This window comes from Pseudopipra pipra, chromosome 6, assembly GCF_036250125.1.
Source record: "Pseudopipra pipra isolate bDixPip1 chromosome 6, bDixPip1.hap1, whole genome shotgun sequence".
Lineage (NCBI taxonomy): Eukaryota > Metazoa > Chordata > Aves > Passeriformes > Pipridae > Pseudopipra > Pseudopipra pipra.
In genome coordinates, this window is record NC_087554.1 from 54669529 (window position 1) to 54688486 (window position 18958).

The 18958-nt window shown below is 38.8% G+C and overlaps 1 protein-coding gene across 12 annotated transcripts in view; it reads left to right on the top strand.

Annotated features, from left to right (window-relative positions):
• The window catches only part of TRAF3 (TNF receptor associated factor 3), a 76120-nt gene that overhangs the window by 34524 nt on the left and 22638 nt on the right, over positions 1-18958 (top strand). For all 12 annotated transcript variants that reach the window (XM_064659219.1, XM_064659217.1, XM_064659213.1 and 9 more), the window contains 5 exons: positions 6819-7075; positions 9897-9948; positions 12202-12306; positions 13188-13355; positions 18184-18264. In XM_064659219.1, the coding sequence (XP_064515289.1) occupies positions 6834-7075; positions 9897-9948; positions 12202-12306; positions 13188-13355; positions 18184-18264 (648 nt within the window). In that variant the 5' untranslated portion in view covers positions 6819-6833. The remainder of the gene's footprint in view (positions 1-6818; positions 7076-9896; positions 9949-12201; positions 12307-13187; positions 13356-18183; positions 18265-18958) is intronic.

Genomic DNA, 18958 nt, shown 5'->3' on the forward strand with positions numbered 1-18958 from the left:
TTCCTGCCTGAGAATATCACACCATAATTGCTACAATAAAACTTCTCACAGAGTTAAGTGCTTGGAGAGGTTGCAGTATCCTACCCTGTTAGTGTTTGGAAACTCAGCTGTGAACAACCTGATTTGACTTTGAAGGTGGCCTTGCTCTGAACAGGAGGTTGGGCTAGATGACCTCCTGAGCTACCTTCCAACCTCAGCAGCTGGGATACTGCCCTGATAAGTGGCTGTGGAGAGCTTGCAAGTGGCAGAAGCTTCCTGTGTGGAGAATACTAAGTGTGTGTCTTCTGTATGTTTTCAAATGTTTGTCCTATCTTCTTATATCCAAGCACTGTTTTTTTTCCTGTTAATCTTCATCTGTTCTATTATGTGAATGATCTCAAGGTCTTAGGAAATCATGGGGCAAAGTTTAAAGTAGTCAAAATACCCAATTTATTTTAACACAAGAAAAAATAAGTTTTAAATATCAATGCTGCTTTTATTTCTGTACAAGAATTAGACTTAGTATTTGAATTTATATATATGAAAGAAAGTGAGGAGTGGTCTCATATTGTTTACTGTGTAAAGTTTTATTAGTGTTGATGACTAGCAACCCTTCCCTGTCCTTCCCTACCCCCTCTCACAATATTCTCTTAAAGCATATGCTGGGAAATACCTAAACCTCTGGTTAGTTGGTCCTATCTATGCTTTACAGAAATAGTGAATAGAACTTCAAGCATGAAAAATGCACGGAGATAAAAATAAATAAATCAGTAGTTCCCCTGTACAAACAAGAGGAGTGAAAGTGCCAGGACTTCTGACCTCACACAAAACAAATTTGATGGATGATTGTCTGCTTTCAAACCTGCCACTCCAGTGCTGCCTCTGTCACGGCCTAAGTATTTTTGTGGAGTGATTTGAGCCATTTGCATTTTATTTATCAGTTGTTCAGTGCCCTTGTCAAAACTTAAGGGTGGGGGTTTTGCCAGAGGGTCAGGCTGAGGTGTGGTGGGTGTTGTGAGAATGGCCCTTTGCAGTTTAGAGCTCTCAAGCATGAAGGTCTTGAGTCGAGATTCCCGTGGCAGCCTCCCTGCCATGACATGTGTGTACTGAGTAAATTGATAATATGTTGTCACCAATATACTGCTTTCAGCTTGCATTGTTGTTTTAACAAGTAATCAGGGCATGACAGTATATGTTGCATATTATAATTGCACTCAGAAGCAGAACCAAGTCAGAAGACTTGTCTAAAAGACAGTGAAAGAAAGATGGACGTTCTTTTCAGTAAGTATGTGCTAGGAATTTATTAGAAGCTATAAAATGCTGAAATATAAGACAAAGGAAAAGTTCAGATTGTTTTAATAATTTAATTTTAAGATAAAGATTTCTGTGTGCTAACTTGAAGCAATAATTCTTGATGATGGAAAGCAAGTGAGCTGGGAAGACTGAAGAGCTTCAGTCAGGTACCAGTCCAGGTACCTGGTTATCTGGCTCTCTGAGGATATCCTGTAGAGTACAGAAGAAAATTCTGTGAAGAGCAGTTAAACTCCTGAAATCTGGTTTCCTACAACATTTTTTTTTTTTTTTTACTCCTACTCCCCCCCCTCCTCACAAAAAAAAACCCAAACCAACCATTATGATATAGGAGGAGACTAAGACCATGAAGTTTGCTGGGACAGGAGGGAGCAGGTGTTGGCTGGTTTGGATCTAACTGTGTACTGGCTGGCTGACTGACAGACCTCACAGAGGAGGTGCACTTTTATAGCCTCTTGCTCAATGGGACACTATGTTAAGTTTCTCTTTCTGTTCCACACATAGCTGTGCAATTTCACGAAACCTCTCTGTCCAGTTGGTTTCCAAGTGGTTTTGAGAGGTTGGGAGGAGACACAAGCACAGTCACAAGCCCTTATCTCATTACAAGCTGGACTGAAAAAACACACCCCAGGCTATCAAAAAAAAGACCTAGTTAGGATGAGGTACTGAAGTTTGTGTTGTTTTACACTTTTTAGATACTAAATTTTTTGAAGAGGAAAGGTTAAATCATCTCATTGGTCACTTTTCTGCTGTGATCTTAAGCTCCCTGTCCCACTTCAGGTTTCTCTTTCAAAGCTTAATTTAGATATTGTGCATGCAGTGCTGTTCTGTTTGAAGAACTTCTGTTTTCAGTGCAATTTGTAATTTGATCAAAAAAGCTTTGCTGTCCTACAGTAATAACCAAATTAAATTGTATCATCCATTATCCTCTTCTAAGGTACTGTAATGAAAACATTTATTTCTAATAGCTTTTTTGCCCTTTTTGAATTTTAAAACTTTGGCAGAAGCTTATTGTTGTCGATATGCTGAAACTGTCTTCATGCAGAGCTTGCTAGGTGCCAAATCCCATGGTACCTGTTGCAATCAAATTTTTTGGGGTGTTTTAGATTATATGAGAGGTAATTTTTTTTCTGTTAAGATGCAAATTTATTTTGAATTTTTATGGAAACTGTATTGTATTTCTGTGTCACAAATTGGTTTTATTCCCAAAGAGCAAATTGTAAATATAGGTGGTAATACAGAATACTCATGCAGATTTCTAGGATGTTTGCCCTCTCCGCAGTGAGAACAACATCCTTGCTTAAACAAGGAAAGAGCAAAATGCCTTTTGTGTGGGAACCCCCGTGCTTTCTAAATCCTGGAATATCTTTGTCAGTAAACTCACTTTTGCTTCCAGTTTCTAACCCTCTGTACTAATGTTAGTATGAGTTAAGCACCAACAAATTGTTCAAACTTTTATTGCAGTATACACAGCCTGAAATATTAACTGAGGTCCAGCCTCAGTTGCTTGAATTGCACTTGTATTGACCAAACTGGAGCTTGGTGAGACCTGACAGACTGGAGCAAGCAGTGTCACACATCTGATGGCCAGAACAATCCATTTCTGTTACTCTCATACTGGCATATGCTGGCTGCAGGAGAGGGGGCTGGAAGAATGTAATCAACAGGAGACATAATCAGCCTTTGGTGACTGTGCCTCTTTTTATGTGCTTATCTGTCCTGAAGAGTGATTGTCCAAGACTTAACAGTTTAAAAAGACATCTAAAAGTCACATTCTTCCATTGTGATGATTTTTCCCAGGGATAAGAAACTGGAGCATAAGAAATAGCTAGTGATTAATTAGGCATTAAGATTTAGCTTGCTGAATAAGAACTGGAGTCCTTGGCTTGATGGCAGCTTGCCATGCCTTTAGGAATCAGAGGCCCTCAGTAGAACTGGCCTATCTTGAGTGTTCTAGCCAGACTCCTCTCCCTGCTCCCTGGAAGTTTGTTATCTTCACTGCCTAAGTGCACAGTGTCTTACTGAGGTGTGACTTCAAAATTGCTTCTTGTTGGCAGTTTAAAACATGATTATCAGGGTATGATCTGAGTCCTGCTGTTAAAGGTTCCTGAAAAGAAAAAGAAGCCATTGCAGATGATACCCTGCAGTGGTATGGAAACCATAACAGAAAGCTGTTTGCCAAAGGGTGGCAGCTGAACTGTTTGTACCATCTACGCTTGTGTTTACCACTGATCCCACATACAGGTGTAAGAGCACATAACTCATATGCATAAGGGCATAGCTCTGTGCATACAAATACCTGTGTGCAGTTTGATAGGCATCACTTCTCCCCACCCCCTTGTAAATGCAGGTCTTTCATTGTAATAAGGTTCAGATGTTCTTTTAAGCCCAGTTCTCTGTTGTATTTTATGAAAGTACTTAATGAATGGCTTCCTAGTTTGGCTGCATAAGAAAATCCCGGCATTCAGGGTATTGTGGAAGAGCATTCTTCACCAGGCTGGCCACTCTGGTGCTGCGCTTGTTTAGCTTTTCTGATCTGACAGACTTATTCATAAAATAAACATAAAACCCAAGGCAGGCGACTGTTAGGCATATAGCATAGTACATTTTATTTGTCAGTGTGCTTTCTGGTGGTTTTCTGTGACAAGATACCCAATAAGTCAATTCCAAAAGTGCAGGCCTGTGGAGCCCTGTGCAGTTTATTTTGGTATGAAATCTCTCTTGACAGCTGACAGTCCAGCCCCGAGCAGTTTCATATCTCTGTGAAACTCTCACCTGCTGCTCATTTGGCATTTGGTACTCTTTCTCTGTTGAATATTCTCCTGTCACCCGTGCCTGCCTCCTTGTGACTAATTATTCAGTTTCCTTGAAGAAATCATGCTTTTGGAAGACTTCACATCTTCTTTAGCTTCTTTTTCTTTGGAAGAAACTTAATGGAGAAGCAGACATTCAGTAGTGGTATGACTTACGAGTTCAGCAACTTTGTGCCCTCTTGTCTTGCCAGTTCTCCTGTCAACATCTCTTTTAGTGCTTCTTTTTCCTCTATTTCTTTTGTGGGTCAGAAGCAGGCCATGTCTTGTTTTATTCTGTCATTTTAAGGAAAGTAAAATGTGCTGTTCTTACCAGTCAACATGCTTGAAGTTGGCTTTTGACTTCAAGAATTGACAGAACGGTGGAGACCTTGAATATGATTTTAAAAAGGCGCAGTTGCAGGGGGGGAAGAGGCATTAGTATCTATCTACAAATTATGAATTGGGGAACTGAAACCTTTACAGATTCCTAAACTGCAAATGCCAAATGAAGCTTTTCCCACAGTCGTGCACAAGAAGCAAGTCCGTAGTAAGTCCACTCTGTTTCACCATCACCAGTCTGGATGCTTATGGAGTTGCACTTTTTTTCCCCCCTCCCTTTCTAATCTCCTTTTCTCTTAGAACTTCAGCAGAGGTCCTAAGCTCATGACTGTGTTCCCTTATGTCCAACCGTGGATGTTCAGCGGCATCAGTCATGCCTTGGGCAGTCTCTAAAACTAGACTACTGTCAGCTGCTGTCCTTTCTCAGTCGTGGTACTTCTCAACCTCCCTGTCTCTGTGTTGTGTTCTCAGCACCAATTTCATTTCTTGTGTGCTGGTTACAATCTTGAGTTGCCTCTTCAGTGTCATCATTATTTGTTGGCTTTTTTATGCTTGCTGCTGAAACTAGCTCAGGCTTTGCTTCCTTCCCTGGTCTGAAATAAGCTGAATTTCCTCGTTAATGAGAAGTGTGACTTACTTGCAGTTCAGCACTGACTTTTCAGTTCTTTCAGATACTGTTCTGTCAATACATAAGTCTCTGCGGTCTTTGAAGAGCAGACAAGTAACAGAATAACATTCTGAATAAATTCAAATTATGGATCAGAATTTATAGTTGCCTTTCAGTTAACATAGAACCTGTTTTTGAGGGGGTTTGGGGAATTGTTTTGGTGGTTTTGAATAAGACCCAATCATTGGATCTATGTGCTGAGTTATGAGGATGGTTTCCTTGGGCTCTCTCTGTCTGATGGACATACAGAGAGGCTTTCCCCTGGGTTAGGGGGCAGTGAAGTGAGAAATCTTCGCTCGACACCTCTACCCTTGCTCAGCTGGTGGTGTAAAAATGTGCAGTGGTCTCAGCAATGAGTCACAGTGATTTTGTCTTTTGTTTCTGTAAATAACAATCAGCATGAGAAATCAAAGAAACTTCCTTGTCTGTTTGGTGTGCATGGAGAATTCTGTACCAAAAGTTGCATTCTGCACTGATGCAGAAATGATCTACAGGAAAGTACATTTTGTTACAAGTGCATTGTTTTGGGCTTAGCAGGGGAAGATAAGAGATCAGAAAAACTGTGTACAAAAGAGTTTGTGTATTTGGACTGTGAGACATTTTACTCCCTTTGTGGTATTGGTGGATATACTTTAGTAATTGAGAAGTGAACTGGGACTTGTCTCCATTCTGCTTCTTAAAGTTGAATTATAACTATAGTAGTTGAGGGAACTGTAGAGCAGTGGAATAGGTTTATATCACAAATATCAGTTAACGTGAAGGGAGAATTGAAGTTTGCCTTTCTCATATGTAAATCGGTGTTGTATCCTCCAACTGCTTTCTCCTCCATATTCTGAGGTTTACTTAAGAGCACTTGCACTTGTTTGATTATAAGATCAGCTAGGAAATTATTGAAAACACATTTTAAAACTTAATCTGTGGTATTATTCCTCTGTCGCTCCGCTAATGCTCTGCATGCTGACCTAGACAAAACATCGTCCAAGATAGTAGGTACTGTAATTTACTCTTCAACTGGATTAATTATTTTCTCAGCTACCTGTCAACTGTGCTTAGTCCTGGTGAATTAATCAAATTGCCATGTTATGTACGCCTTTCTCTGCTGTCAGTTAGACTTTGGTGACTTGTTCTCTTCATGTGAGGATGTACGATGAAAAGGTGGGAACGTGTCTAATAAGTAAAAGCCTGTTGTATTGTTCTAAAACAGACTTAAAAGCAGCGTGTGTTACACTTTGCTATTGCGTGGGACAGACAGGAAGAGTTGTCAGTGGAGCCTGTATAGGACACTGGTGGCTGTGTGCTTTTACAGTAGCATTTGAACAGTATCATGTGTGGTCCTGTGCCAGTGCACCTTCTTCACCACACTCCTTGCTGCTTCCTCTCATGATAAAACTTCAATCTTAAGCAATACTTTACAGAGAGAGAGAAGAAGATATGGAAGAATCCCTTCTTTGTTCCTAGAATGATGCCCATAATTAATGAACACTTTGCTTTCAGGAACAGATTTTAATTCTGTACCTTCTAGAGCCCTTGAAACACATGGAGTGTTTCACAGATTTGCTATGCTGAATATATTTAGGCAGTTATGTATGTATTATGCTCACATGATGTGTGGACATGTATCTGTTCCTGATGCTTTCTGTTTTTATGTAGTCTCTCAGATACTGTATTTGTTTTATTTAAATGGCAAAAGCGGTCTTCATTTCTCATTTTTTCTCACTTTTGATTCACAGAAACTATCTTAGAGCATGGACACCAGTAAGAAGTCAGAACCCCCTTTATCTGTAGAAATGGTACAACAAAGAGCCAATCCTGACCGCAGTCCTTCAGCATCGATTTATGTTCCAGAGCAAGGTGGCTACAAAGAGAAATTCGTAAATGCCGTGGAAGATAAGTATAAATGTGAAAAATGTCGCCTCATCTTATGCAATCCTAAACAGACTGAATGTGGACACAGATTCTGTGAAACCTGCATGAATGCCTTGCTAAGGTATGTTTTTTGTTGTGATGGGACATGTTGATACCCTTAAATGTTGTGAACTACTGAAATTAGTGTGAACACCATTGTGGCTTTGGGAATATGTTAAGCTAACATAGGCTGCTCAAAGCAACCTTCCACTGTTGCTTGCTTGATTATTTGTTATCCGTGTGCTGGTGCAAACATTTGTGCTCTACTCTGGGTTAGAATAAGACAGCTAAGCTTTCCATCAATATTGTTGAAAGAGTTGTTAAAGTGGTTTAATCCTGCGTAGGATGTGTTAGGTAAGAATTTCATTCTCTGAGGAGGCTAAACAGAGTGGCTATTTCACAAGACTTCTAACATGTTTAGTTTGGTGTTGAATACACGTAGTAAATTGTGTCTTTGTGGAGAAGTGAGCTTGCAGAGATTCCTTAGTGATGAGAGCTAACATGGCTGTGGACCCAGCCTTAGAGTTGGGTGGTGGGACCCCTTGGATAAATGTAACTGCTTGTGGAGCAGTTCCCCTCTAGCCCTTCCAGCTGTTTGTCCTGGGACTTGTGTGTTTTGTGGATTGCAGGAGGGTCAGAAAGACTAGCTTCTGTATTACTGAGATTCTTGGGCCAGAGTGCAAAGTGGGTGAGTGGATGATGTGGAAATGGATGCTGAGAGGTGCAGTCTTTCCCAGTCTAGGTAAAAGCGCAACCATTCAACGAGTGTCTAGCTTTTAAGAAGTATTTGTGCATCAGTAGAAGTGTATTTCTTTGCCTCTGAACTTTTGATGCATTGGTACTGAATGTATTCATCAGTGTGATTTCAAAACTTGGTGTAATGTTTGGAGGCCATTCTGGAAACTTTAATCTCCTAGGTTAAATAAGCAGTGAATAATATTTTCATTTACTACTGGGAAAGCAGAAATATAGAAGAGATTTGGCTCAACGGATGTTGCATACTGGACTGCTAACAGAGAGAAGATTTGACTTTGGGATTTTTGGTGGTCTCTTGTTTACTTTTTGTGACACTAGGTATTGGTTTATATGTCACTTGGAAATAGTATAATCTGATATCTAATACTTAGATATCTAAGTCAAGACTCCATGCAGCATGGTGAAAGAGTATGAAAGATATTACGATACTCTGTCTCTTGAGAAAGAGTAGTCTCTCTACTGGGCAAATACAAGGGTCCATAGCTCACCAATCCACTCCTGCAGGTTTTGTGCTACAGCATGTCAAATTTAAAACAACAAAAACAAAAACAAAAAAACCACCAGCTTTTCTTTTGATACCCAGTGTTGAGTGAGGTGTAGTTTGTGTTTAAGAAATGCAGTTATTTTTTTCTCAATACATATTTTTGGAAGACTCTTACATGGTTAATAACAGTGACTGCAAAAAACCCAAACACCTGCCATGCTTGGATGTGCACAGGTGGACAGAGCAGATCCTTGACAATCTAAGCAGTAACAATTCTGGCATTGCTATAATGTGGGCAGTTTTCCTTCCCTGGTGTGAGGCATGCACGTGTTTATTACAGTGCAGCGAGAATATATGTGCGATTTTACTTTCCTGACTTTCCAACCAGTCTGTTATTGAAAAGGACCTGTGCATAAGGCCATTGAGTTATTTCACAATATTTAAGTGCTTGTTGCAAACAAATCCTTTATTGAAATTAAATTTACGTTTCCTTTTTTTTATTGGAAATAAAAAGTGTGCCATAAAACTGAAAGCAAAATAGGTTTATGTTTCTGTATTGGGCAAAATTTTTTTATTCACTGTTTATATGCTGCTGTACACACAAACACACTAATTATATGCTAGCAGCTTCTGCTCCAGGGTTGTTTGAGGACAAGGAATTGGGATTTAGTGTGGATAAAGCAGTAAAGATGTCTGCTCAGTATGCAAGAGTAGTTTGTAAAAGCAAGTGGGATGCTTGAGTGAATTCAGTAAGAGCAAGGAAAGCATGACATTGTATTAAACACTATATGCCCTCAAGTAGATTAGTTTCCCCTTTTTTTTTTTTAACTTGAGAAAAGTATTACAGATATTGAAGCTGCAAGGTAGTTAAGATGCTCAGAAATATGATGAGACATAGAACGGTCAGTTCAAGGAGCAGAATCCAGCGAGATGATTTGACATAACCGTAGTGATTATATAACATAATTGAACTTTTTCAGCCTTTTACATTGATTTGCACTGCTGCTGGCAGCCATAACTTAGTTAACCTGTCAATGACTTGCTTTATGAAGGAATTCACCCAGCTTTTACCTAGTGCTTTTCGTCTCGGTGCTTTACGTGGGAGATCGGTCTGACCATGCCCATTTTACATGGGGAAAAGGAGCTAAAATGGAACATTGCAACCTGGTCTAATGAAAGATGTCCCTGCCCATGGCAGGGGAGTGAAACTTAGACGATCTTCAAGTTCTTCTCCAACCCAATCCATTCTGTGATTCTAGGGGCAACACCTGGCAGGTCAGAGCCAGAAACAGCTGTAGGACTGGATAATTGAACAGACAGTATTTTGCCTGTTTGCACAGACTGAGAAGTGATGACAGTTGTGGATCAGATGCAGGCTGGAAAATAGGGGATGAATTTTGCTACCTTGAAGAAAATTGCTGTGCAGTTGGCTGGAGACATTGTGCTGGCCTTATTTCTTTGGGAATGCCACATACTGTCCACTGAAAACTCAAGCATTAAAATTTATTGAAATAACATCATGTTTTCTCATTATAATGAACTATGTCCACTTTTAATGATTTTAAAATATATTGAATAATCATAACCAAGTGCCTCATAAATGGAATTTTTTGCACTAAAATAATTCAGATGAGCTAAAATAGTTTTTCTGTTTTCTTTTCAGTTCTTCTAGTCCAAAATGTACAGCGTGTCAAGAAAGCATAGCAAAAGATAAGGTATTGTTAAAACTGTTTCTTATTCAAGAGTGTTGAATTGCGTGGTGTACATAAGATGCATTATTGGTTTGTGGTAATTATTTCATAGGCCTAATAAGCTGCCTGAGGAAGACAGCTTTGTTATAAAATCTAAACCATGTATTTTATATTTTTTATGTGTTTTCATATATTCCTGTTAACCACATGGTAGAAAACAACATGTCAGCCTCATTCCAAAAGGTCAAGACAGGTGTCACATCTTGTATTCGTAGTTGGGAACTGCAGCAACACATTGCAGTTGTCTTCCCATCAACCAGGCGGATGATAAGAAATATTCTATCTCCTGTAGATGCAGAGATGTGACAGGTCTAGATGAACACTGCTCCTGATTTGGCTCCAGATCAGTGTCTACTCTTTGAACTCATCTCTTTTACAATGTGGTGTTCAGTGAACCACACTGGAATTAGGACAGTGTAGAGTTACACTAAGGGTAACAGAATCAGATTCTTTTTGTATGAATAAGTTATTTCAGTGATATTCTCTTCTCTGTTTTTCACAGCAAAACTTTTTGTTGCCTTTGAAAGGTTAAGGGTTGAGAAAATTTTTCTTGGCTTAGTCATGGGTTATTGCGGTTTTACAATATTGCAGAAGTGCTCAGTAAATTCTTTGGTGTTAGTAGCCTTTTTTGCCTAAATGAATACTTGTATTAGTAACCATTTTCAAGAAAAGGTTAGTGGGTACATTAATCTCTCCTTGTCTTAACTCAGAACAGTTCTCTAAATAGTACTCAGCGTAATTTGGTTTTGACACGGATGGACTCTCCAGGAGCTCAGACCAATAATCATGATGCCTACTTTATTTGTTCTTTTAAGTCTTGACTCTTTAGCTCTCAATATACATAAATATGTACATTTTTTATGAAACTTCAAATATCTCTAAAACAGCAGGAGGACAAGGCCAGTGTATACTAAATACCTGTTAGACTAACTGTGCAAGTCATTGTTTTTCAAACTGGAAACTTTTCCCATAGAATGCTGAAGTGCAAAATCACTGAAAAACTTTGAAAGTTGTCTTCTTATCTTAACTTCAGTCAGCTAAACTGTGCATACTAACCCTGTGAATTACTTTGGAAAAGATATAGGCAATTGATTACTTAAATGAGATTTGTTGATTCATTAAGCTTCCTATACACATCCGAAAAGTAAATAGAAATCAGTGACCTGTGTCAGATGAGATCAGATGAGAATGATTGCAATGTTTCCTCCTTCTCTGATACTGGGGATAGATTCATAGTCACTGTGGACAGATCTGATCATAATTCTTGGTTAAATGTTAGCATGAAGAACCTTTCTATAATTACAGTAGCACTGCAGTGTACACAGTATCACAGAACTCCATTTGTCAGAGCAGTCATAGATTGGACTTGATTCTTAATGGTGTTTTTTAATAGACATAAGAGCAGTTGAAAAATAACTAGAAGTTTTTATTTCTTTGGTTTTGGACTTTAAAACAGTAGTAATGGTCTTCAGTCCTTCTCTCTCTCTAATTCCTGCCCTTAGGAATGGGGCTTCTTGAGAGTGCAGTTATTGTGTCTTTTATGAGGTGTCACCCATAAAAAGTGTAAAATCCAAACCCCAAGATCCCTATTTGTAACTTTGTTTAATTGTAGGCAAAAGATGCTGAAAGTGCTTAGAAACATTAAAATTGAGAGATAGTTAAAGCTTGCTTAGCTGTGAAATAATAAACGTCCTCCAGTCCAAGACCTTAGAAAATATCTGTAATTATGTGTTACTAATGAAGTGTAAGCAAGTGTTCCAGCTAAACACTCTAGTCATTTTGGGACCACCTTCCCTGAAATCCTTGCCCTCTGAACCACTGCACTTTGAGTCTCTTTTGTCTTATGGAATTGTGCCTAATACAACAGTTTCCCAAACAACATAGAGTTCTACCTTATGCAGGCCTGTTATTGGCGAGCAAATAGCAACAAATTTAGTCCTTTCTTGTACCTTTCCCTTTATTGCATTTACAGTAAAACTGAAACAGTAGTAGAGTACCTGTAAAAATATTCTGTTTCACTGGGCTGCTTCATAGTGGGGGAACCTCACTGCTGTGCACATTCAAGAGAAATTGAATGGCAGGATTTTATTTCTGGCACATAAAGTTGGAATTAAATGACACTGCTGTAGCCAAATTGCATGGCCTCCACTTTTTTTGAACTTGTGTATCCTTGAGTGGTTCTCAGTTTCTACAATAAAGTGATTTTTGATTTTTCAGGTATTTAAGGATAATTGTTGCAGGAGAGAACTACTTGCCCTTCAGATATACTGCAGAAATGAAAACAAGGGCTGTAAGGAACAACTATCTTTGGGTCAATTACTGGTAAGTTAATCTAAAAGTCGTAAGCTTCCTTTTGAGTTAAAGAGTAAGGGGAAAAACCTTGCAAATTAAAACCCCAGTCAATTTGTTGACTTGCTCATGCTAGTGGTTAATTTAATTTATAAATGTCATGATGGAGTTAAACTGCTTTGAAACTTGATTTTTTGATGAGCTGTAAGGAATTGTAAAAAATCGTGATTGCATGACATTGAGGTTTGGAAATGTAAAAGAGAACTAGAGGGAGAACTAAAATCGTGAAGGATCTTATTGTGTACTTTACAAATGTGAGAAATATGATTTCTATTTTGGTATGGTTTTATTTTTATTTACCAGTCTTAATCCTCTCATGGAAGTGGTGGTTTATGCGTGAAATTAAACCTTTGGCTTCTCCAGACTTGTGCAAAGTAACTGGTGGCTTTTTTTCTGTGAAGGCATGACATAGCAGTAATCCAATAATTTAACAAGTGTAAGGTATGGCTACACACCAGTTTGCAGGGAGATGTGTAGGCTTTTCCTTTGAATGAGCAAGCTCAGGTACCTAAACCACTTAAAGCAGCACTTGTGTTTATGTGGAATAATATACTTTGAAAAGGAATGCTTACCTTTTGTTTGAATAGCCTGTGTGGAGTTTTGGACTGTGTTAGAATGCTTTTAGTGTAGAAGTAGCTCATGTACCTCTCTAATACAGTGAAATCTGCTAAGTAAAGGGACTGTACAGTCAGAAATGTATTCCTGAGTAGATTTGTTAGTGTTTGCTCTTGTGTGATACAGTGCACAAAATAACTTTACTTCCTTTAGTTCTGAAATTATTTAATGTTGGATATCTTCAAAGGATAGACATGTACAAAACTTAGTTAGATTGACTTTTTTTTTCAATCTTTCAGATGCATTTGAGAACTGATTGTCAGTTTGAAGAACTCCCATGTCCTCGTGCTGATTGCAAAGAAAAAATACTGAGAAAAGACTTGCCGGACCATGTAGAGAAGACCTGTAAATATCGGGAGACAACCTGTAAATACTGTAAAAGCCAAGTCCCAATGATTATGTTGCAGGTGCAGTATTTTCTTGTGTATATAGATCAAGATTCCCTACATTAATGTGGAATAATAACTGTTCTTGTCCCTCTCTGTAGCTGCCGAAACAACTTTGGCCTCTCAGCCAGGATTAATAAGTTTAAAGAGAAAATAGGTTGACTTTCAAAATACATTTCTTTTCCTGTGGGGAAAAAACCTGCATTTACTAGGAAGCATTTCCTTTATTCTGATGTTCAGATACTGCATTTTAAAAAAATCAGATCCTCTACCTAATATTGATACTGAAGTGAATTTTGCTATGCATTTTAGTTTTTTTAAAGTTAGATAAAAAATTGCAAGTACCATGAAAACAGGTAGTTAGATGCAGGAAAAGCATAAGCATTGCAACTGACAGGAGAAATAGCATTTTTCTGCTTAATCCTTCTTGGGTACTGTGTGATCTGTTATGAGAGGAAGGGAAGAAACAATGTAAAAACAAATTGTGTCTTGGCATAACCAGTAGCGGTACATGACAGGCCTGGGACCAGTTGCTGCTGTTCTTGGCATCAGAGTAGGTTGTCTGATAAGCAGCATATTGTGAGTTAGAATTATAGAGCAGAGGCTGAGAAAGTCATGCTTGCTTTACACATAGAATTGTAACTGGACTGTTTGTGGCATTTCACATTGAAAGGTATTATGCTGAATCTATCTTGCTATAATTTTAACACTTCTTAAAAATTCTGTCTCCATAGTTTCTGTAGTTTGATAGTGTTGGATCTCAGACCTTAGTATAGTAAGAGTGATAAAAATTTCATTTTTGTTCTTGTGTATTGTTTGTTAGATGAAGACTCACAATGATGAGAAGTGTTCTTTGCTCAGAGATGTTGTTACAAAAAGGCATAAATAGAATCTCTCCAAGTTCTGATTTAGATTTGGCTTTCAGTTATTTGAGTGCATCCTTGCAGGGGCTGGTACTTTAATAATTGCACATGACCTAGAATAAGGTGGCTGAGATGTGAAAATACACAGAAAAAATTAAATTTGCACTGTGTTTATTCTGGCACATTCTGATACAGAGGTGAAAGTGTATTTAGTTAGATCATGTTGTTCTTCCAGAATTATCATTAGGCTTGGGAATTGATGTGAGGCAAAGAGTGATAATAAAAAATGTGTAATGTCATAACAGACAAAATCAGTTGAGTATTAAATATGTCTACAAACTGGTCTTCCATCTCTAAGCAACATGCTCACAGGTTCCTTGTAGGCAGTTTCTTTTTATAGGAGTAATGTAATTAAATTTTTGAGAGTCTGAAATCCTTATACTTTGAGGAGCATAGAACTTTGTTTTAGTTTAAGAACTTTCCCTTTTATCAGTTGTTGATAGATGTAACACTTATGAAATCTTTGAACTAGTGGTAGCTTTCAAGATACTGAGAGGTTGAGGCAAGTTTTAGGCTGTAAGATTTTTAATTCACAGAGAAACAGACATTCATATTGGAAACCAGTGGCATATTACTCTGAAGTACAGAAAAGAGTGTTTGTAAACAAAGTAATTGTTCTCCAGAACCTTAAGTAGAATTTTGAGTTGCTTTAAGAGGTTGTAGGACTGGTTGATGCAGAAAGCCAGTGGTTTGCTAACAATGTAGTTTGATGTTGAGGTGTCACTCTGTTTATTGTATTTAATTTGGTACCACCATGCATAAAAGGAGGACAGTTTTGCCTCTATACTGCTTTAAGGGTGCAGAAAGCTCTGCAACTAGATGATTAGCAATTGGCTGCTATTTTTGATTTTTGTTTTGTCTAGGTTTTTAAAAGTTCAGTAGTTATAGAAATGCAGATGGGTTTATTTGTTGGGGCCTGATAAAATGTTACCTCGTTGTACTTCAGTAATAAGAATCAGAAGCTTAATGAAACTTTCCATTTGAACCTTAAAATCACACAAGGACTTGAGCTGGGAGGGACCTTAAAGATCGTGTAGTTCCAACCCCTGTGCCATGGGCAGGGACACCTTACATTAGACCATGTTGCTCAAAGCCCCATCCAGTGTGGCCTTAGACACTTTTAGGGAGCATTCACAACTTCTGTGGAAAACCTGCTCCATTGTTTCACCACCCTCCCAGTCTAGACCTTCTTCCTAATATCTAATTTATACTTGCCCTCTTTCTGCTTAAAGCCCTTCCCCCATGTTCTATCAGTACCTGCCCTTGTAAAAAGTCCCTCTCTGGCTTTCTGTAGGCCCCTTTTGGTATTGGAAGGCTTCTTTTGACTTCTCATTTGAGTTTCATCACCTAGTTGACAAAACTGGATTTTTAGAGATGAACTTGAGTTCATCTCTAGCTTATGTAGCCTAAAATTTTCTCTACCGTAATAATGACTGAAGCTGGCCTCAGTGACTTGAACTGAAAACGGATATAGAGGGAGCAGACTGAGAAAAAAGGTATGCAAATGGAAACAAAATAATTTTACTGGAGAACATGTGGTTCGTGTCTTCATAGAATCCCATGACCCATGAGGTAGGAAATCCCCGTTGCTGGAGGCAGACTCTGGCAAGTTAACAATGTTACTAGAACTTTCTTAGATTGCATTTGTCTTGCCTGCATAGTCACTTGGCCGAGTTAGCTTCTTAATGTCTTTTGTTTAAACCATCTAAAAAGTTGTGGTTTTTTTTGTCACAAACCTGCCTTTTCCATCCTACAACTCCTGACAGATGAATTGGCACATTGTTAAAATGGAAATCAGTAGCCTGAAAGGTGCCTGGATTACTATATTTTTCTGTGTATGATCCACAAAACTACTTGGAAGTTCTTCTCCTATAAAATTGATACTTAGGCAGTAGTAGTATGATAGGGATGTGGAAGGACAGCACTGCTTAGTGCCTCGGCTCCTCGCTGCCAGCCTGGCCACATAATAGCTGTGCCAGGCAGACCCTGCCAAGGCAATATGGACTCAGCTCAGTGGCCTGAAATACAACCTTGCTGACTGGGACAGCCACTGGGGAAGACACAAGACATTGTCATCTTGCTCCCTTGTCACTGTGCTGGAGCCAGACATGTTTCTGATGTCGCACTGGCTTTTCTGGGGAGCCGTGTTAATATCCTGCCTTCCCCTCGTTTGTGCTGGGTGCCCTGCCTGTGGCTTCAGCTGTGCTTTGTACTTGATTTGGCATTTGGTTTTGTGTGCTTGACTGGGTAAATTGAGCTGGTCAGTAAGGAAGAGGATTCTACCACTGGACTGGGATTACTCTGGTATATCCTGAAGTCATTGGAAAGGCTTCCCTTAGTTTCAGTGGGATGAAACTGGGATGTGGGGTGAGGAGAACTGGAGAGAATGCTGAGAAGTAACATGAACCAAGAGTCAGTGTCATAGCTTTTGTCAGTTAGTTTGGGTAGGTTAAAGAAGAGAGTTAGGGAATTAATGTTAGAAGGGAGTATTACTTTTCTGGTTTTGTAGTTGATAAATCGTTAAAGAAGCTTGCAGGGCACTAGGCTCTTAGAGCCACATGGTTCTGTCTGATGTCTCCCTTCAGCACAGTTATGGATGTGTTCAGAATGAGGGAGCCCAGGTCCAGCTCTTGACCCTGAGCAGGAGTGGTCCTTTGGGCCTCTGCTCATCAGAAGAGTACCACTGTCACCCTGACAGAGGGTGTTCTGAGGAGAGGCACTGGCATCGCTCCTGGCTGGGTATCCTAGTGGGGAAGGAATGAAGATAGCTCTTCACCCCCACGCTTTGGGGAGGCTGTCCTGGCTTCCTGGCTATGGAGCAGCTGAGGGTTCCTTGCTCTCTGTTGCTGTGACTGTCTGCATGTGCTACACAGAGTGAGTGCGTGCGGATGGGGAGGATGGCAGGACAGACTTGTGTCAGAACAGCACGCCTGATGGTGTGTTTTAAAAGCTAGGAAGGTAGTATTTTCAAATACTGGGAGACTTATGCCAGAGTTCTGAACCAAGGCCTTTTACATCTCAGAGCTTAGATCTCCTTTATATCTTGGTTTTGTTTCAAAAAAAGACATCGTTACTGGGCAAAAGGGCATGCAATTTGTTCTCCTTTTCTAACAGGCTTATAAATCTAGACCTTTGTTTCCTTTGCTGTTCCTAGGTACCAGAAATGAAACATTGTGTTTCAAGTTGAATGGGATGTGTCACTTGACGAGAAGTGAATTTTTCATTTTGTTGAGAAAACTGAGAGGAAATGTAAATTATTATCTTGGGCCTGACTTTCTTCACTCCCTATGGTGATAGGGTTTGACAGCCATGCTGAAGTGTCTGTCATCATCTGGGTTCAGATTAAAATGCCTGCCCAGAATCATCATAAAATTTCAGCATCTCTTTGAACTTTGGGTATATAGTAGTGAGACTTAGTATCAGATGTTTGGGAATCCAAATTAGAAGATAATTGGAAGATGAATATCCATACATAGGCAAGAGATTCTCTGAGAGTGGACAATGTACATTTCTGAAGTTCCGTGCACTGTATACTCTTACTAAAAGGGACATTTGTAGTGGTTCTGCTTGCTCTTAAAGATGCCCATTTTTGTGAGTAATTCTTGGGGAAGAAAACTTGACTCCTATTACTGTTTCATTGTGCAAAATAAAACCAATAAAATTGTAAGCGAATAGATTTGCTTTGCATGGTAAAACACAAGGTAAAACACAAGGAAACCCTTGTTTTCACTTCAGAATATCAACACCTCTGTCAAAAGTATAAACTGATGTTTTAGCAATTGCAGTTCTGTCTAGCCCAGTTGGGATAAACGTTGAAAAAAATATTGTGGGAGTTTTTAATTATTGTAGAATGCTTTTCTTTGTGAGTAAGTCCTCAATTAAACAGTAAAAGCTGATTTGTGGTTTGTTTCCTTTTTCCTTTGTAGAAACATGAAGATACAGACTGCCCGTGTGTCATGGTTTCATGTCCTCATAAATGCAGTGTTAAAACACTCATGAGGAGCGAGGTAAGAAGTCATACCCAATGTTGTGCTGAAAAATTGAATAATTTTTTTAGTAAGATCTCGCAAGAATTTTGCCAGAAGCCATTTCCTTATTAAGATGTGAGATCTAAAGAAAAGCTTTTTCTACCACACAGTTAAGTGTGATAACGCTCAAATATTTTTAATGATTTCTTGAAAAACTATTTAAAAATAAACAGTTTCTTAGTTTTGAGTCATTATTACACTTGGCTTGCCCAAGATTAGCGCATGTCTTTCCTGCTTTCATTTTTACTAGCTCTCCCCCTGCCCTTCCCTCATTTTAGCACCATAGAGCAGCATCTTGGGGTAGTTAGCTTATAATAAAATAAAAATAGAGAACTAAAATTCAGTGCACATTGACAAGAGTTAGTAAAGACTAGAAAAATCATAGAAGTGTGTAATTTCATTGAAAAACTTAAATTATGTTTAAATCTGTCAAATCTAGGGGAAAAAATAGTAACTGATACTTAAAGAAACAGTATAAGATAAAAGGTTAATATGAGTTCAATACTCCAACAGCAGATGCAAGAATGCATAAAAATTTCTCTTAATGTATAGAAGCTTGCAATAATATGTAGACCAGATTAAAAAAAATTAAAACCTGGCTTGTTTGAAGAGATCCGTGTTCTTGTACATGAAAAGACAGAAGTAGCATTTGTCGAAATTGATGTACTTAATT